This window comes from Bison bison, unplaced genomic scaffold (genome assembly GCF_000754665.1).
Source record: "Bison bison bison isolate TAMUID 2011002044 unplaced genomic scaffold, Bison_UMD1.0 scf7180017864519, whole genome shotgun sequence".
Lineage (NCBI taxonomy): Eukaryota > Metazoa > Chordata > Mammalia > Artiodactyla > Bovidae > Bison > Bison bison.
In genome coordinates, this window is record NW_011495072.1 from 2,352,584 (window position 1) to 2,373,738 (window position 21,155).

At 40.6% G+C, this 21,155-nt stretch overlaps 1 protein-coding gene across 1 annotated transcript in view; it reads left to right on the plus strand.

Annotated features, from left to right (window-relative positions):
* Window positions 1–21,155, plus strand: part of SPAG17 (sperm associated antigen 17) — a 245,270-nt gene that overhangs the window by 73,974 nt on the left and 150,141 nt on the right. Inside the window, exons 5-13 of the mRNA XM_010830710.1 lie at window positions 1,855–2,041; window positions 3,537–3,731; window positions 5,575–5,756; window positions 10,720–10,881; window positions 13,669–13,774; window positions 13,967–14,079; window positions 18,910–19,047; window positions 19,133–19,246; window positions 19,852–20,002. Coding sequence (XP_010829012.1) covers window positions 1,855–2,041; window positions 3,537–3,731; window positions 5,575–5,756; window positions 10,720–10,881; window positions 13,669–13,774; window positions 13,967–14,079; window positions 18,910–19,047; window positions 19,133–19,246; window positions 19,852–20,002 — 1,348 coding nt within the window. The remainder of the gene's footprint in view (window positions 1–1,854; window positions 2,042–3,536; window positions 3,732–5,574; window positions 5,757–10,719; window positions 10,882–13,668; window positions 13,775–13,966; window positions 14,080–18,909; window positions 19,048–19,132; window positions 19,247–19,851; window positions 20,003–21,155) is intronic.

Genomic DNA, 21,155 nt, shown 5'->3' on the forward strand with positions numbered 1-21,155 from the left:
CTTGCTCCTTGGAAGAAAAGTTATGACCAACCTAGACAGCATATTCAAAAGCAAAGACATTACTTTGCCCACAAAGGTCCATCTAGTCAAGGCTATGGTTTTTCCAGTAGTCATGTATGGATATGAGAGCTGGACTATAAAGAAAGCTAAGCTCAGAAGAATTGATGCTTTTGAACTGTGGTGTTGGAGAAGACTCTTGAGAGTCCTTTGGACTGCAAGGAGATCCAACCAGTCCATCCTAAAGGAAATCAGTCCTGAATATTCATTGGAAGGACTGATCCTGAAGCTGAAATTCCCATACTTTGGCCACCTAATGCAAACAACTGACTCATTTGAAAAGACCCTGATGCTGGGAAAGATTAAATGCAGGAGGAGAAGGGGACAATAGAGTATGAGATAGTTGGATGGCATCACTGACTCAATGGACGTGAGTTTGAATAAACTCTGGGAGTTTGTGATGGACAGGGAGGCCTGGCGTGCTGCAGTCATGGAGTTGCAAAGAGTCGGACACGACTGAGTGACTTAACTGAACTGAACTGAACTGAGCAGCACAAGTGCTAGGCATGTGTGGAGAGTCCATGGGCATCGCTGACACAGCCTCCGGGTGCTAAAGCTAAACCAGGTTCTCTGGAACCATCAACATCCAGAAGCCGTGTGGAGGAGGCAGACACTCCTTTCCCCTCCTGTGCCAAGATTTGTTAGCTGGATGCCAAAACAATATATCTTCTACTTTCTTATCTCTACTGTCTTAGAACAGAGTTCTTCAAATTTGCTTCTAAGAACCCAGGAAAACACAGAGCCCCCACTGTTGCTACAGTGGTTTGTTTAGTTATGTTTGTGTGCTATTTTGTTGAACATGGGGAAAGTGAATAACATAAACATATTCTGGGTCTTCTGTATTATCCAATACTACCACATCATTTCAATGAACTCAGTCTATTTGTATTTATAACACATGAATGAAAATTGTAATTACATTATGAAATAATGTAATAACATAAACATATTCTGGGTCTTCTGTATTATCCAATACTACCACATCATTTCAATGAACTCAGTCTATTTGTATTTATAACACATGAATGAAAATTGTAATTACATTATGAAATAATGTACAGAGGTTTTAGCAATTGTTTGGAAAGAAAAAATGGTTTAAAAAAAAAAATTAGGTCTTTAGTTGGTATGTGACAATCTCAGCATGCCCCAGAGCAGTGTATAAAGAATTAGCATTGCCAACCGAAGTGTTGTGTTGATCTCTTTGAACATATCAGATAGCAGCCATTGATCCCATCTACACATTTTTTAAGCGGCACTGTGGAAGCGACTTAGCAGCAGCAGCAGCATACCAAAAATAGTTTGTTTTGCTAAGTTCCCAAAAGAATCCTTTAACAGTTAAAAGTGGTTGACACACTACTTAAACCAGGAAAACTATCATAAAAATTTTTTTTATTTAAAATTTTTTGTTTTGTTAGCAACCCCACTTGTCTGTAAGACAAAAAGAGACCCCCAGCTTAGGCAACATGATAAACCTAAGTCCCTGCCATCACAATGTATTCAGGAGCCACCAACAACAACCTCAGTTGGCTGTTTATTAGGTCAAGCTTGGCTCCTTTAAGACGAATTCCCTTCAAGAGGGATGTGTGTATGACAGTCTTTTAGCATCCACCCTTTTTGGTGAATTGATGTACCTTCTCACAGCTTAGACTCAACCTGAAATCTCCACTCTCCTGGCCTGAAGAATGAATAAATGAGTAAAGCAGTGATTGCATGAGATAAAGCATTAATTTACCTGATAGTAGAAAATCCATTGTCTGCTCACTATATGGTTTAATGAAAAGTATTCTGTCTTGCCAGGTCATAGAAGACAGATTTAAGATAGAAAAGGATAAAGTGAAAGCAAAATCTCCCAAGGAGAAGAAGTCCCCATCTGCCAAGGTTGCCAAAGGAAAGGGAAAGGACCAGCCAGAGGCAAACATCGCCGTGAAAAAGACCACCCAGTTAGTGAGGAGGGGGGAAGAGGATGACACCAAACAATACATTGGTCAGTGAGATGCTGCTTTCGCTGCTCGCCCTATGACCTGTGAACTTGAGAAATCATTCCAATCACTATGCTTAATCTTCCCCAGGCTTTCCCTTTTTTTAAAACCATAAATCCCATGCTCTCCATGACACCTTGGTAGAAAAATATTTCTACTTGCAATTTATTTATGTTTTCAGCCAATATTTCTTTAGCATGTGTCTTGCTATAGGCATATTTTCACAGTGCAAATAAAAGATGAAGTTACAAGCTTATTGTGCTACCAAGCAGCTTAGTGTCTGGGAACATTTTGAGAAAGTCAGAGACACTTGTAAGGCAAAGCAAAAGTAATTATTGTCACAAATGAAATACAATACCAATAAAATCAGACCAGTTAATTTGTGACTCATGTAGAGCATGTAGCTTCCCGACCTCAACTTCTCCCACTATCTGTTTGTCCTAGATAGAGCAATGAGAATTTTCTTTCATTTAGATTGTCTACATAAAAACTATTCAACTTAGACAGCTATAAGTTATTGCTCCTTTCCCGTGAATCTGAATGGAGCTACTGTTGTTATGCACATTGTATTTAAATAAGATGGCAGGTCTTCTCATTCTTTGCCAATTTGACTCCCATAATCTCTGGTCTAAACCTACTTACTTAGGAGCAATTATATTATGGATTTCATGGGCAATATCAATACTGATTTGTTTTAGTAACTGAAGAAAAATCACTACTTGAAGATCAAAAGTTTGTGCATCCGTTGCTGTATTTTTAAGTTGATCTTAGTGAACCATTGTGAGATGTAATGTTTTCATGTACCATCTAGTATTGATACCAAAGTATGACAATTTTTCTCACCCCTCAGAATCTAACATTCCAATATAAATTCATGTTCTAACACTAATAGAACAATGTAGCCAGGATTAAATCAAGGAGAAAAATTTTAGGAATGTGCACAATGTATATTTTAAAATTGAATGCAATAAATAATATTGTTGCTACATAACCCATACTCTGCATCCACACCTATTGACATAAACACACAGAATGCTTTGGTAGGGAGTATGTTCATATTCAATATTCCCCTCTCCTGTAAACACCTCTACTTATAAAATATCACGAAGCTTCAGCTACTCGTAATTCAGGAGTAAAGCCAGATGTTGCTCAAGAGATTAGAACCAAGAAAAATTACAACCTAGACTTTTTTTTTTCCCCCACGAAAATCCAAACACATTTTCCATGACGACAGGCCCTCTGTATGTTTGCCTTTCTATTATGCCTTTGTCTCATTTGCAACAGTGATTTAATATTTTGTAAAATGGCCACGGCCTTCTTACTGGAAGGGCAATAATGAAAACCAGTCAACAGGACTGCATTCCAGCCAACCCCACTGCTCTTGGCAAGCCCCGGGGATGATAAACGCATGCATAATGTATGGAGCCATTGAACTGGCTGCGTGCAACCTGTTCTCTTTTAAAATGATGGCTGCTCTTCTCTATGGTATTTTTTGAACAGACGATGAGCCAGATGACGGTGCCCAGCATTACTTTATAGTTGTGGGCTTCAACAATCCTCAGCTATTAGCGATCATGACGGAGCTTGGCATTCCCATAAGCAGCGTGATTAAAATATCTTCAGAGAATTATGAACCTCTGCAGACACACCTGGCAGCAGTTAGCCAACAGCAGGAAAGTTTTCTTCAGCCAGAAGGTATGCAGTCTGCTAAGCAACTTACCGAATCCTTGAATATTACCCACTGTCCTTAAAGAACAAATACAACTTTCTGTCCAAAACATAGTCCTATGATACATATATTATTAAATCCTTTTGAGACTGATTTGCTGTTTATGCTGCTTGCACTAGCCAGGTGTTGTAAATTTTGCAAATTCAAATCATACCCTGTGTTTCTATCCCTGTTCAGCCACAGAGAACATAGAGTTGGTTATCCAACTCCATTTCTCAGGAATTTTGATATATAACTTTTACCCAAAGCATGTGCTGGGTGGATCAACTGTAAAGAATCTCTTCTGCCAGCAGCCACAGTCACCAAATGGCCCTGGGGGGTGGTCATCACTTTGGATTCTTGCTTGGCTTTGCTACTGGTGTATTGCGACAAATCAGAAGGGGCGTGTATATTCCGGGCCTTGGACCAGGAAGCTATAGGATGAAGTTCTTCCTACACTGCTCTTCAGCTATTCTGAGCCTCAGGGTCTTCCTCTAAAGGAATTGAACCAGACGCCCTCTATGGGAAGGGAACAAAACTCTACTGTGTGGGTACTAGAATTAGGATTCAACATAAGCTTCTGTGACCTGGAAGTTCATGCTCTTTTTGCCATATGCTATTTCACTTTTATGTTATTTATTAGTAATATTTTTTGCACAGGACTTTGTAACTTACACAGCCACATCCCAATTTCTATAACACGACATTTAAAAATTTGCCATTCCAGGTTAGAAATAGCTAACCCTGATAATAATAGCTACCATTTATTGGGCATAGGCCTTGGAACTTGGCTTAATGCTGAAGGCTTTAAATGTGTTGATTCATGTAGTTTCCATGACAACTCTCAGAAGTATGTTTTATTATTTCCATTTTACAGGAAACGACTTTCAGTCTAGGGGCAGCTATTAAGTAAAAGAGTCAGAATTCAAATCCAGCTACTCCTGTCTCAAAGGCTAGTTGTAACGTTAAATATTTATTATTGAAGCCAATGAGAAAATGCTGACTCCTCTGCCCATGGAATTCTCCAGGCAAGAATACTGCAGTGGTTAGCCATTCCCTTCTTCAGGAGATCTTCCCTACCCAGGGATCAAATCCAGGTCTCCTGCATTACAGGTAGATTCTTTACCATCTGAGCCACCAGAGAAACCCATAAGTTTCAGAGTCTTTCTATTAAAAAATATTTAATATATAAAAATAAAATCACAGAAAGAGAAACTTTAGAATAATGAGATCTTAGTAGTAGGACCTATTTAGTTATAGATGGAAAAAAAAAAACAAAACATGTCAGACAAATTTTCAAGTGTAACTTTATGGAAAACTGCCATTATTTTACAGTCAGAGTACAAATGCCCGGAGAAGCTAGTAGCCATTTCAATGTGGCCTAAAGTTAACTGAAGCAGAAATCATGGACCCAGTGTGTTTTTAGCCACATAGGAAGGAGAACTGGATCACCTGCAGTTATGCATCAAACAAATGCTAAAATGGTCGAAAAGTGGTTTGGCAGGAAAACTTCTCCTCTACAGATACAGTGTAGGAGTGCTAGAAATATTGGCCATAGTTAGCTCCCAACATGTGTGACCTTATTATTATCTTTCTAGGCTTCAACTATAAAATAAAGGGGTGGGGAAAGCTCATATTTAATAACAATTTCAGCAGTAAAATCCTCTTATGTTTAATTATATAGTCCAGGTCCAAACACTTCTCAAAATTTATTTGTATTTTCTGGTGCTGTACAGACACTGGGCAATGTACATGACTCACCACAAGCACTGCACGTGGGGTGAAATTCAGCACTCTCATTTTGCAGTATAAACATGTTGCTCTTATTAGAAATAGAAGCTGAAAAACTGAAGAAAGAGAATGGCATAAAAGAACTTGAAATCTTCTGGAAGTACTTGGAGCCAATCCTGAATAACCAGAAACCAGAAACAAATCTCTTTGATGTCGCTCAGCTTGAATACACGGTCAAGGCTGACAAGTTTCCTTCTGACTGGTCAGACAGCGAGATGTTGGTTAGTACATGCATTAGTGAGACTGACTAGTTTGAACATGTGACACTGTGCTTCCATTTGCCCCATCTGTTCATTCCACAGATATTTATTGATCACTGTTTATAGAGACGGTTTTGTGCTAGGCTGGTTTATCTTCAAGACAATGGGCACATTGAATGTCTGATAATGGCTATAGCCTGATACTTCGGCTTTTAGTGTATGAATTAATGTCAAAGGAATAAGATGTAGATGAAGATAAAGCATGGTAATTATTTTATTTGGTGATGTGTGGGTTTGCTTCATACCTTAAGGCTCTAGGCAGCAGAGTCTTAATATATATAAATTATGAAAATACTAAATTTTACAGTTTGTTGAATTATATTGTCTTTCTTTTTTATGTATTAGTTCAAGACATTGTTCTTCTAGGTCTTTGCTTTTATTGCCAAAATTGTATTTTTAATTTATTTGCCTGACAAGGTTTATCTTAATAGAATGACTTGACCCCCAGCCAACAATTAGCAGGCATTTCCTGAGTGTATTTGTTGGCCCCCTGCTTTTGAGGTACTTGCAGAAAGGCAAGACCAAAATCATGAAACAGAGAAGCAGTGTTCAAGATGCCACACATCTGCGTGCTCTGTTGTATGAAACACTCTGTTTCTTACTAATTCAGAAAAAGAAGAATTAGGATGCTCTGAAAAGTAATGAAATCTATCTATATGAGGGTGTTTTAAAAAAGAATGTTGAACAACTACTTATCACAGATGTTGGGGAAGATATCCATATTCAGGCATTCCTGTTATTAAAAAAGAGACCTCTCAGGTCTCTTTCTGGCTGACCACATGTCCCAACAAACAGGGAACCAGGAGTGTTGAAGCCCTTACAGGGTAATATATGTCAGTATTGAAAGGACTTGAACTGAAAGCAGAGTCCCGGAGAAGGACCACATCAAGTGTGTCCTGAAGGAAGCTGGGAGAAACAGGATGGAAGGGGAGGATGAGTGTCTGTGGACAGTATCTGTGGGTAGCTCCCAAACAAACAAAATGCAAACCTGACCATCTAAGAGGCAAAGAATGACATCAAATCCTGGAGTTTCTGAGCCAAAGGGTAGGCTGCTCATGACCATGGGTTGCCACATGGGCAGTTCGCACTATGAGAATCGCTGATTCTGTTACCTTGAGATGGATGTGCACTGGCTGAATTACGTGAAAACACTGGGGAGGGAAGCCTAGACTTGAACCTTGAAGGACAGAAAGGATTTGAATAAGTAGCGATGGATACATCAGGTTGAGTGACAAAGATTGTCAACGTAAGGTATTAGATGTTATCATGTAGAAACAGAACACTTAAGTCTCATACTATTGGCAACTATTGTTATTGTTGTTTAGTGACTAAGCTGTGTCCAACTCTTCGCAACCCCATGGACTGTAGCCTACCAGGCTCTTCTGTCCATAGGATTTCCCATGCAAAAATACTAAAGTGGGTTGCCATTTTCTTCTTCAGGGGACCTTCCTGACCCAGGGATCAAACCCGCATCTCCCATGTCGCCTGCATTGGCAGGCAGATTCCTTACCACTGAACCATCAGGGAAATCTACCTTGGCAGTAGTAAGAATAAATCCTAGCCTAGATGGGAAGATCCCCTGGAGAAGGGAACAGCTACCCACTCCAGTATTCTGGCCTGGAGAATTCCATGGACAGATGAGCCTGGCAGACGACAGTCCACGGGGTCGCAAAGAGTCAGACACAACTAAGTGACTTTCACTCTCACTAAGATCCATGGAAACAAAGCTGAACGTAGCAAATCTGTGGCTGAAGGCAAAGCTGGTTCTTGTGAAATCCCTTGCTTTGCGTCACCCCATTCCTTCATCTAGATATCTTCCTCGGTCCTGCTTTGTCTTTCAGTCAAAGAAACTGCCTCCTAAACCTGAGCTCAGAAAAGAGTCCTCCCGTCCTTCACTGCTTCATGTTAAGTAGGGCCCTGTGTCTCTATCCCAGAGACACTGGCATTCCAGGTACTGTCGTACTGTGACTACTCCATCCTACTTTCTTGGAGTTCTAGATTATTCCCAGCAAATGTGAGATGTGTTTGGGAAAGAGGCTATCGCCCTGGGATCCTGAAACACCATTTCAAAGGCAGTTATCTACTCTATCTTGATGATAAACCAGCTCTTCTTCCAAGAATTTAAAAATTTATCCTAACTTTAAAACTCACATCCACAAATTTAAGTTTTGTGGAAACGGTCCTCCTCTCATCTGGGCCAAGTTTTGGCCACATACCTTCAAAAGAACTTCTGTGCAATTTTGACTTAATAGAGCACAGGAGATCCCAGCCATATAGATCTAGAATCCTCTGTCCATGGGATATCCCAGGCAAGAATACTGCAGTGGGTTGCCATTGCCTTCTCCAGGAGATTTTTCCTGACCCAGAAGTCAAACTTGCATATCCTCTGTCTCATGCATTGCAGGTAGAATCTTTACCTGCTGAGGCATTGGGGAAGATGAATCATAATTAAGGGGAGGCAATACAAAGAGTCTTCTAAGGCAGCCTCAAACCAAGAACATTTTGCTCCTGCTCTAACTAGAGCTCCCTTTTGTGTGTCTTCTGTCCTCCCCAGACAGAGGCTGAGAGGAGCTGATGTGCATTGAACTCAGGTAGAAGACATTCCATTGCATCCTCAGTACATAGATGTGAACATCAAGACACACAGTTGCAACTCCAAAAGACCCAGCACCATTCACAGCATCCTGTTTCGTATGCCAGAATTAAATGCTTTCTGTTCATTAGATTTTAATCACTCTGTTTTAAAAACAGTTTTTATTATTTTTTGGCCACACCATGTGGCACGTGGAATCTTCATTCCCAAACCCAGGATCGAACTGGTATCTGCTGCAGGGAAGTGCAGAATCTTAACCATTGGACTATCAGAGAGGTCCCTAATCACTCATTTTTTAAAGAAAGTGAATGTGGCTATATTTCCCTTTTTAAAAATATAGAGTGGAAGAGTTTAAATGGCAATTAAAGTTAAGAACTTCCATGTTGAAAAAATAATAGCAGTTTGAAATACTGTTGGGACTTTCCTGGTGGCTCAGACGGTAAACAATCTGCCTGCAATGCAGGAGACCCAGGTTCAATCCCTGGGTCAGGAAGATCCCCTGGAGAAAAGGAATGGCTACACTCCAGTATTCTGGCCTGGAGAATTCCATGGACAGAGGAGCTTGGCAGGCTACAGTCCATAGGGTAGCAAAGAGTTGGACACGACTAAGAGACTAACACATTTACACACATATGTACCTTATGCACATATACTCCTGACTTCAGAACTAGAAGATTAATGTCTAGAGTCTCTAGTTGGGCTATGAGGTAAATGAGGAAGGTGAATGAGGAAGGTAAACGAGGAAATGAGATCAATCAACTGTGCTGCCCGAATGGACATATCAATTCTATCAGCCACTTTGCAAGTATTTATTGAACATCAGCTTCATGCCAGAGCTGTGATCTGGGTCCAACTGCAGCAGACTTTTAGAGCCAAGGCATGCCTTTACAAGGTCCAGTTTGTGAGTGAGCAACCCAGCACAAATAATGATGGACAAAGAAAGCCTTAAAAGCAGTTCAGTAATAGAGTTGGGTTTCAGAAGAAAAGGCCTTTGGGTTTAATACTGAAAATCAAAATTAATTGTAACCTTAGGATCACTTGAAAAATATAGAAGTAATAAACCTATTTCTAATACAAGTAGCCTACATACATACTGTAGATAGACGGTATTATACTCTCAGCTCTATCTGTAAGTTGATAATGGCCTCACATCCAAGCCAGGAGCCAGCCAAGTAGTCGTCTTTCTCTCTGGAAGAAGGAAAGCATTAGTACCTTTGGCTGCAAACAAGCAGGCTGTATTTCTGCTGAACCCAGGTAACGAAAGCTTTACATCAAATAAATGCCCATCAAGAAGTGCTAACTGCCTATGAACGACATCTGCAACATCTCAAGTTAAGCCCTGGGTTGCTGAAATAATTTTCTGGCTTTAAGCATGTGATTTGCTGTTTGATTTAAAAAGAAATTAGCTAGTTAAGCTAAGGGATAATTGACCAGAAGCTTTTACTCTATTTCTTATAAATACAAGCACACAAAAATATGTTTCTGTGCCAGAATGTGGGCAGAGAATATCAGGTTGAAGTTTCACTGAGGAATTCTCAGCCCTGGAGGGGACCCATGAAGCCCAGACTAAGAGGTGTGCTGTAAGGATGTGCAAAGCTGGCTTGTCTCTGGACTTCTGCCAGGCTGAGTCACTGGCCCCGCTAGGAGCTTTCTCCCTCTACCTTAGCACTTCAACTTGGAAACAGGAGGAGCCTACCTCCTTTGCTTTCAAGCAGACTTAATGATAACTGTGCTTTTCCACTTCTGGAAATGAAAGCCAAGGTAATAGAGATATCTGATCTATGACCTGCTTGCCAGATCATAAACTTGCAGGTATCATAGTAGTGCTGGTCTATCAGGATCTCTTAGGGTTTCCTCCCTAAAGGTAGCACACGTGAGGAGAGGAAGAAATCCTGATGGCATACACACTGTAGTGTGCTTGTGTGGAGAGTGTGGGAGATTTCCACTGCAATTCTTGTGTGGCCGAGCAGGAGCTCAGCCCCAGCTTGCCTTGGGCTGAGAATGTGGAAATTACCTATCTCATGAGTTGCTTCACGAATGGAGATGCCTAGAAAATAGGCCTCTCTGCTGAAGCGAATGAACATAGCATTTTCCACCTTGTTGAAGCATTAATCAGACTCTTACAATATTAGGCAGCCAGAGGCCCTCCAAAGGGAACAGTCTGCATTGTGGTGAACAGGAAGGGCCAGAAGGGTTCAGTGGTTTGGGGACCACCTGGGGAAGGGCTTCCCTGTGAAAATCATAGGTTTGGCTCTAAGGGAGATACAAACCATACATCTGATTCCAACAATATGAAGCTAAGAACTAACTGTTGTTAATTCTCACCCGTAGCTGGGATTGGGCACCGACATTTTTGAAAATGTTGCCTGTCTGATGTACGACACCCTGGATTGGAAAAGGCAGCACCAGCACTATTTGGAAAGCATGCGGCTTATTAACGTCCCACAGGTGGTTAGTGAGAAGCCTATCTTTGAAGTGACGTTGATTCCTGAGGTAGGCACATGCTGGAGTGTCTTCAGTGGGCCGAACGATTCATTAAACAACTTAATTTTCACATTTATAAAACACATGAAGAAAAAAATCACAAATATTGGTAGCAAGGGGACTCTGCCTGCTGCCGTTTAATGGATGAGGGTGGGATCAAGGACCCCAGGCACAGAATTAAAGGTATCCATATGGTAGGGACTTTATGAGGCTCCCCAACTACCTTCCAACTATCATTCCACAGAGGGGATGATAGAACCTACTTTTTAGCCATGGTGCAATAAATAACATCTGGAACCAGGAGGGCTATTGATAACTTAATCACCATGCTTATGTGCATGCTAAGTCACTTCAGTGGTGTCCGATTCTGAGACCCCATGGACTGTAGCCTCCCAGGCTCCTCTGCCCATGGGATTCTCCAGGCAAGATTACTGGAGTGGGTTGCCATGCCCTTCTCCAGGGGATCTCCCCAATCCATGGGTCGAACCCGCATCTCTTAGGTCTCCTGCCTTGGCAGGCAGGTTCTTTACCACTAGCACCACCCGGGAAGCCCAACCATTGTTATTTAACACCTACTCTGTGCTGACACTGTACCAGGTGCTGGCAATACAATAATGAACAAGACCCATCCCCTGTCCTCCTCACTGAGATTAAGCTTTAAAGGGAACGGCAGTCAAGTCAAAGGTGGTTTCAATTTAGCATGATGAGTGCTGGGAGGATAGTTAGCTGAGGTTGCAGGAGAAGCTATAAATATGGCACCTAACCTGCTCCTGAGAAGAGGAGGTTAGAGAGACGGGAATCAAGAAGACCTTACCAGGCACAGTAAGTGATGGGCTGAAGACTGGGGATGAATTGCCTGGGTAAAGCCTGGTTGGGGGTAGGGACTGGGTGGTACTCTCAAGAAAGGGGCAAAGATGCTGCAAAGACAAGGAGGTCAAAACAAAGAAGTATTATGGCCAGAACCACACCACAGGGTGGGGCAGTGCTTCCAGGCCATACATACAGAGTGGAGAACAGCAACAAAAGCTGGAAAGGTGGGAGCCAGGATGTTCTTGAGTGCTGAGCTCAAGAGTTTGGGTTTTATCCTGAAATCAATGGGAACCATTCAAGGATTCTCAGAGGGAGAATGGCACAATTCTGAGTCATCCTAGGGAAGAAAATCTTCTTGACTCTTGGTGCCCCATCTTCCCATCCCTTTACTGACAATTACTTCAGTTCAGTCTCTTAGTCATGTCCAACTCTCTGTGACCCCATGGACTGCAGCATGCCAGGCCTTCCTGTCCATCACGAACTCCCGGAGTTTACTCAAACTCACGTCCATTGAGTTGGTGATGCCATCCAACCATCTCATCCTCTGTTGTCCCCTTCTCCTTCCACTTTCAATCTTTGCCAGCATCAGAGTCTTTTCAAATGAGTCAGTTGTTCGCATCATATGGCCAAAGTATTGGAGCTTCAGTGTCAGATGTTCCAATGAATATTCAGGACTGATTTCCTTTAGGGTCGACTAGTTGGATCTCCTTGCAGTCCAAGGGACTCTCAAGAGTCTTCTCTGACACCACAGTTCAAAAGCATCAATTCTTCAGCACTCAGCTTTCTTTATAGTCCAACTCTCACATCCATACATGACTACTGGAAAAACCATAGCCTTGACTAGACGGACCTGTCTAAGTAATGTCTTTGGCAAAGTAATGTCTTTGCTTTTTAATGTACTGTCCAGGTTGGTCATAACTTTCCTTCCAAGGAGAAAGTGGCTTTTAATTTCATGGCTGCAGTCACCATCAAGTGATAGGACAGGATGCCATGCTCTTAGTTTTCTGAATGTTGAACTTGAAGCCTCTTTAATCAAGAGGCTCTCTAGTTCTTTGCTTTCTGCCGTAAGGGTGGTGTCATCTGCATATCTCAGGTTATTGATATTTCTCCTGGCAATCTTGATTCCAGCTTGTGCTTCATCCAGCCCAGAGTTTCTCATGATGTACTCTGCATAGAAGTTAAATAAGCAGGGTGACAATATACAGCCTTGACATACTCCTTTTCCTATTTGGAACCAGTCTGTTGTTCCATGTCCAGTTCTAACTGTTGCTTCCTGAGCGGCATACAGATTTCTCAAGAGGCAGGTCAGGTGGTCTGGTATTCCCATCTCTTTCAGAATTTTCCACAGTTTATTGTGGGCCACATAGTCAAAGGCTTTGGCATAGTCAATAAAGCAGAAATAGATGTTTTACTGGAACTCTCTTGCTTTTTTGATGATCCAGCGGATGTTGGCAATTTGATCTCTGGTTCCTCTGCCTTTTCTAAAACCAGCTTGAACATCAGGAAGTTCACAGTTCATGTATTGTTGAAGCCTAGCTTGGAGAATTTTGAGCATTACTTTACTAGCGTGTGAGATGAGTGCAATTGTACAGTAGTTTGAGCATTCTTTGGCATTGCCTTTCTTAGGGATTGGAATGAAAACTGACCTTTTCCAGTCCTGTGGCCACTGCTGAGTTTTCCAAATTTGCTGGCATATTGAGTGTAGCACTTCCACAGCATCATCTTTCAGGATTTGAAATAGCTCAACTGGAATTCCATTGCTTAGTGGGTTCTATTAGGAAAAAAATGAGAAATCTCCATACCCATTAACTTCTTTCCTTCTGTGGACCAAATTTGCTTATTTGACCCTCATATTAGCAAATGATTTTGTGGTGTGAACAGAATCATACAACCTCAGAGTCCCGTCGAAATCCCATCATACCAGCACTGGATGAAAGCATCTCTCAACTGGATGTTTCAAGTGTTCCTTTTTAATTGTTCTTTTAGCCCCCACCACCTGTTGTTGCAGTCCCTGGAAAGAAGAAAACACAAGCATATGAAGAGCCACAGATTCCAGCTCCTCCTCCAGCAACACTGCTACCACCACTACCAGGCATGTATGGAACAGCTGGGAATCAGTGTCAGGAGCTGGCGCTTTAGGGGATGAATGTCCTCCAGCTTGTTTTCGCATCTGTCTCCACCCCTAGCCCCTGGTTTATCAGGGCACGATCAGAGTTTGAATCTGTGGATGGAAGAAATGGAGAGCACGTTTTAACTGAACAACAATATTTTGTGTCTTTCACAGTGGCTTCCGTCATCACAAATGAAGTAGACATGAGATACTACAATGATTTGCTGAATCCAGTTCCAGAAGAGTTCATTTCTGTGCCCTTGATACTGCACTGTATGCTGGAACAGGTAGGTGGGATACATCCTGGAGCTTTCTTCCCAGGTGGGTGACCTGTAGTCAGGTACTTCATCTCCCTTTCTTTTTAAAAAAACTATTTTAAAAATAGGCTCATAATACCTGCATGCATTCTCCTTTACAAAGATTAGGACATTTTAGATACAGCAAAAATTTTCTTATGAGCTTCAATCATCTTTCTTTTGCTATGCTCTAGAACCATTTATATAACATACCCTGAAGTTTTGGTAGGCATATGTTTAAATACTATCAGGCGTCATTTTAATGAAAGGGAAAGGAGTTGAGCAGGTGGACAGGGTGGCTAATGGTCTTCAACTGCATTTAAAGTTTCTTTTACTCTTGTAGATTTAATCAGACTTTTCTATTTCTGAGGCCAATTTTAGTCATTCATCTTTTTAAATAAATGTCCATTTTATTTGTGTTTTCAATAACCTAGAAGCCCTTTATTCACTAACATACATTTAAAAATTCTCTCTGTATTGGTTATGTCCCTTTCAATGACCAATGTTACTTATTAGTGCCCTCTTTTCTCGATCATGGATGTCGATGGTTTATTGATTGTTGGTCTTTTCAAAGAACCAGCATTTTTTTCATTGATCTACTCCTTCTTACTTTATTAATTTCTTCATTTATCTTTATTATTTCTTTCTTCCTACTTTCTTTGGTTTATTTAGCAATTCATTTTAATTGAAAGTTCATTTGGTTTACTATTTCACTTTACTTAAGCCTATGCATTTTGAGTATTTCTTGGACACATCATAATGCATTCAATGTACTCAGTTCTAAGTCTTTTAATTTCCACTGGTTATTGTCCATTTCTAATTTTATTTCATTATGGTCAATAAACATGATCTGGGTGTTAAAAATTTTTTTTTATTTCCCAGACTTCCTGTATGACCTGGTACACATGGTCAATTCTTATGAGTGCTGTATATGCAGTTGAGTGTTATTAGCTCATTTAATTCTTGGAACAACCCTAGGGAGCAGGAACCATTTTTAGTCCCATTTTGCAGATAAGGAAACTGAGGCAGAAAAAAAGTTAAGTAACTCGTCCAAGTAGTAAATGACAGAAACTGTTTTGAATCTTATCAGTCTACGTGGAAAAGTATTTTGATAGCATTGCTCTGTTGTGGTCTTCCTTCTCAAGTTGCTGATAAGAAGTCTGACATCAATTGGATACTTTTTCCTTTATTTTTGTTATTGTTCAGTTGCTAAGTCCTGTCTGATTCTTTGCAACCTCATGAACTGCACCATACCAGGCTTCTCTGTCCATCACTATCTTCCTGAGTTTGCTTAAACTCCTGTCCATTGAGTCAGTGATGCCCTCCAGTCATCTCATCCTCTGTTGTCCCTTTCTCCTCCTGTCTTCCATCTTTCCCATCATCAGAGTCATTTCCAATGAGTCAGTTCTTTGCATCAGATAGCCAAAGTATTGGAGCTTCAGGTTAAGCATCAGCCCTTCCAATGAATATTTTCCTTTATAGGTAATCTATTTTTTCATTCTGGCAGCTATTAGAGTTTTCTTTTTATAATTGATAACACAAGGCTGTGTGTAGATATGGATTTATTTTATCATTGTCTTTATGATTGAAAAGATTAAAGTCTGGTTTCTGATAACATTCTGAGTAAAATCAAAATTCCTTATGCTGATCCATAAAGACCCTAAAAATATGGTTCTGGGCTGCTTCTGTCATCTCCTGCCCCCCACTATGCTCACACTCATGCTGTTGGTCATCTACATAGACCTTCTAGTGTTTCCTTACATACACTAATTCCACCTTAGTGTTTTCACTCTAACTTCTCTTCCTGGAAAGTTTTGCTCCCACATGTCTGCCTGTTGGATACTCCCTGTCATTCTGTCCCCAGCGAACACAGTGCTCCTGAGGTAGGCTTTCTCTGACCACTTGGTCTAAAGAAGGCCCACAACAACAAAAAGTGTTCTCTACCACTTCACCTTATTTTACTTTCTTACAACAATTGCTCTTTCAAAAATACGTTTATTTGCTTTATGTCTTCCTCCTTCTCACTAGAATGTGAGTAGGGACCTAACTTAGTTTTTCATTTTATTTGTTTTCAGCTGCGCTGTCTTCATTGCTCCCTGCGGGCGTTCTCTAGTTGCAGGGAGTGGGGGCTACTCTCTAGTAGCAGTGCATCACTTCTCATTGCAGGGCTTCTCTTGTTTGCAGAGCATGAGGTCTATAGTGCGCAGGAGTTATGGGCTCAGGAGTTACAGTGCATGGGCTTAGTTGTCCTAAGGCATATAGAATCCTCTCTGACCAGGGATTGAACCCATGTCCTCTGCACTGGCAGGCAGACTCACAACCACTGGACCGCCAGTGAAGTCCCTAATCTAGTCTTGTTCATTGCTCTCTGTTCAGCATGCAATAACCTAACCCATAGTAGACACAATATGTATTTGTTCAATTATGTCTTCAAATATTACTTCTGTTTATTTATCCTAATTATTATTAGGGCTTCTCTGATGGCTCAGCAATAAAGAATCTGCCTGCAATGCAGAAGACGCGGATTTGATCCCTGGGTCAGGGAGATCTCCTGGAGGAGGAAATGGCAATCCACTCCAGTATTCTTGCCCAAAAAGTCCCAGGGACAGAGGAACCTGGCAGTCTGCAGTCCAAAGTGTTGCAAAGAGTTGGATGTGACTGAACACACACACACTTATTATTAGATGTTGGAATTTCTGTTTTTTTCCTCCATGTATTTGAAATTTTCTTGCAACTTTACCCCTTTGAGACTTTCAGCTTAAGATTTCCAACTAATTCATTTTTCCATGGAGGCCGGTCTGCTATTGAAATTTTGTTTCAACAGTAACTTTTTGAAATTATAAATTCTTTAATTTCCCGTATAACTGCCTATTGTTCTTGCTTCATGTATGTAACATATTCCTTTATCTCACTGAATATTAAAATGTGTTTAGACTCTATCATCTCTGTTACCTGCATTATATATTTTGTTTGTTGACTGCTTTAGTTTTCTAACCAATTAGGTAAACACACTTATGTTTATTTGCATTTAATTACCCCATAATGCTTTGAGGAGATCGGTATTTTATTATATCAATACATTTGTAAAAGCTCAACAGCCCTAGAGAGCTTAGAGTATCATTTTATTTATCTTAGTCTTCCTTATTTTTTCCAACTAAGGGCAACATTTATTAACCACCTACTGTTTTCCAGGTGCCAAAGGTGACAGAGGATGAGCTCAGTGCCTGACACATAGGCCCCAATAAGAGACGCATGTTGGCTGAACACATGCTTAATAATAAAGGCAGGAAGAAGTAAAATATAAGAGGAATTGGGTGGGGTATTATAAGAGGGGATATTAGAATGTTTTACATTTCAGAGGTGGAACAGTTCTGTATGGTCTTTTGTGATTGGAGTGGGTCCAAGAGATGGTAGGAAGAGAGGAAATGGAGACAGGAGTGACTCTTTGAAAAGTAAGGTGTTGATAAACAGTAAGAGTGTAAGACTGTCTTGCTGTTGTTCTCAACAGGAGGAGTTGCCTCAAAGGGGGCATTTGGCAATGTCTGGAAATACTTTTGGTTGCCACAGTTGAAGGTGTTCTACCGGCATCAAATGGCTCGAGGCCAGGGATGCTGCTAAACATTCCATAGAGTGCACAAGACAGCCCCCATGACAAAAAGCATCTAGTCCAAATGCCTAAGTTTCAAGGTTGAGAACTCCTGCAGAGGGGTGTGAAATCAGAGGGTGATTTCAGTATCTAAGGTGAAGAGAACAATTATAAATTAGGTGCCGATCTTGATTACATTTCAACTTTTTTGTTTACCATGTAAAATTGAACAAGATGATCAATATTTCTAGACCTCACTTTCCCCATAAAAAGCGGAATATTACCCTTAATTGATCTCACTGTCTATAACTTTTCTATCTTGGGGATTTAACCTGAACCCCCAGTTCCACCCACTAAGTAATTTTGGACTACTTTTTAGTATCCAAATTAGTTTTTGAACTACTAATTAGGGCCAGGCCCCTAATTTCACTCACCCTAGTTCCATTTATAAATATGAAATAATACCTGCTTGGCAATATTGCTGTGAGGCTTAAATGAGATAATGTATTTGAAAGTGCCCCACACATGCTTGGCATGTGGTAGGCATTCAATAAACATTTATTGAATCCAAAGATATGAAATCAAGGTTTTGAGTGCTTTAAGAGAAAGAATGAATCATTTAAAAATATATTAATATTGTTATTTTGATTTCTATTATGGTAAATTTTCTTTTTTAGTATTTGGATTTTGTGTTGTCTATTCTAATGTAGGCATTAAAATTATACTTCAGTACATAGGTTATAAACATGATCCCTTTTATTTTGGTAGTCACTGGTTAATTATATAGCCACTTTGTATAATCACCATACTTTTGGGTAGAAACTGCCTTCTTTTTACTAAAAAAAACCAAAATACATAAATGTCAATAAAGAGCTGACCATTAAAACTAATACTTCCCAACTTTTCCCTGATAGCTCACTTGGTAAAGAATCTACCTGCAATGCAGGAGACCCTGGTTGGATTCCTGGGTCAGGAAGATCCACTGGAGAAGGGATAGGCTACCCACTTCAGTGTTCTTGGGCTTCCCTTGTGGCTCAACTGGTAAAGAATCTGCTTGCAATGTGGGAGACCTGGGTTCAATCCCTGGGTTGAGAAGATCCCCTGGAGAAGGGAAAGGCTACTCACTCTGGTATTCTGGCCTGGAGAATTCCATGGACTGTACATAGTCCATGGGGTCACAAAGAATTGGACACAACTGAGTGACTTTCTTTTCTCCCAACTCTTTATATCAACAGGTTGTGGCAAATGAAGAAGATCTTGTCCCACCAAGTCTGGTAGAGCCACCTCCCAGGGCAGATGGGTTGGACTACAGAATAGCAGCTCACATTGTTTCCATCCTGCCCTCTCTCTGTCTGACAGAGAGGGAGAAAAAGGTCAGATGGTATGAGAAATCCAAAAAGTATGCATGCTTTGAAAAGTATGAATTCTCTCTTAAAATCATTATTTTAATTTGAATAGAATCTCCATGAAATATTCTTATCTGAAGAAGAAAATGAAAGCAAACCAGTGCCCACAGGCCCTCTCCTGCTTAACTATCACGATGCCCATGCCCACAAGAAGTACATGCTAAAGGTAATAATTGACCAAGTTACCCAGAGGATAATTGATGCAAGGGAGCTCATTTGCAATTATTCAGTGGTAGAAATCTTAATTGGATAGCTTTACCAATGCTAATTAAAAGTAATCTACAAAGTAGATACCTGCAAAGTAAGAGCTTGGAAACTGGACATGAATGAAGGAAAAAGTACATCAGCAAAGAAAACTGGCCCACGTATAGAGGGCCAATGAACCATTAAATTCATTGCAGCTACGCCAAATATGTATTAAAACCTTATAGTTATGTGCTTTATATATCTGCTAATATGAAAGGAAGAAAAAAACTAGTGGAGGCAAGAAAAGAGTCTAAGAAGGGAGGCAGGAATATATTTGAGACTTTGGCAGTTTGTCCCTGTGAATAAGGAATCCATCATTTCTGTGCACCAAGAATCTCTGGCAAAGTGAGAAGTAGCTTTTTTGACCTTCAGCAAAATACCAACAATTTGTCTTCCCCAATTACCACTGATTTCCCCTGTTCCCAGATAATGAGAGCAAAGGTATCATGTTTTGCCTTCTCCATATGCATAAGGCAGTTGACAGCTTATTTTAACATCTTCTGTCACATTGCTCTTTTTCATCAGGACCTAAAGAATTTTGATCCAGTTCAAATTGAACAAGAGATGCAGTCCAAGTTGCCACTGTGGGAATTTCTTAAATTCCCTCTGCCCCCGCCATGGAATAGCACGAAGCGTCTAGCTACAATTCATGAGCTCATGCACTTTTGTACAAGTGGTGAGTACATTGCTTCCTTGTAGCTTAAACCCATTCATTGATGGTCATATGTGCCTCTAATGATTATATACCCATCTGCAAAAAGATTTTTATTCTTGTCCTTTCAGAGGCTGGGGAGTATTTTGATTGAGTACAGTTTCTTTTTATTTTGAATAATGTCATTAACAGCAGGATGATAACTATAACATTCTTCAGTTTGATGCCCTGGGTTTTCATTCTGCTGTGTTTCTACGACAAGAGTAATCCCCTTCTTTCTTCCTCCTCCCCGCCTCCCAACACCCCCTCGCCCCGTCTACTTATTATCATGATTGGCGATGACATAGCAGTCCCCATCCTAGTTAAGAGGAGAGCTGAGAGCACCTTGTGGGTAGCATGTACGCCTTGGTGTGGTGTGTATGCACGTGTGCTCAGTGGCGTCTGACTCTTTGTGACCCTTTGGACTGTGGCCTTCCAGGCTCCTCTGTGTATGGGATTTCCCAGGCAAGAATACTGGAGTGGGTCGTCATTTCCTCCTCCAAGGGATCTTCCCGACCCAGGAATTGAACCCATGTCTCCTGTGTCTCCTGCATTGCAGGTGGATTCTTTACTCGCTGAGCCATATGCTAAGTGTTAACTCCAGTTCATCTCTCACAATAGGAAGGTGTGTTGTCTGTTCTTTAAGGATAGTAGAAAGAAGGGTCATTAAAAATATCTAAAATCAGCTTCTTATTGCTGAGCTCATGGGGATTTTAAGATAAAGACAATCATTTCCTGAAACACAAATCTTATTTCCAGCTGAAGCAATAGGCAGATATATTGCTGCTTATAAGAAGAAATAGGAAATTACATAGACATCTTGATTTCATCTAGATAAAAAAAAATGTGCAGATTCTTCCTTCTCCTTTCATCTAACTCTAAGACAATTATGAAATGTTTGTACTTTGGTTTCTTTTTTTCATTTTTTTAGTAGCCTTAGTAATAGTCAGATTTTTAAAAATTTTAATTCAAGAATAATTGCTTTACAATGATGTGTTGGTTTCTTCCATACAACAACATAAATCAGTCATAAGTATCGTATGTCCCCTCCCTCTTGATCCTCCCTCCCAACTCCCACCCCATCCCACCCCTCTAGGTTATCACAGAGCCCTGGATGGAGCTTCCTATGTTACATAGC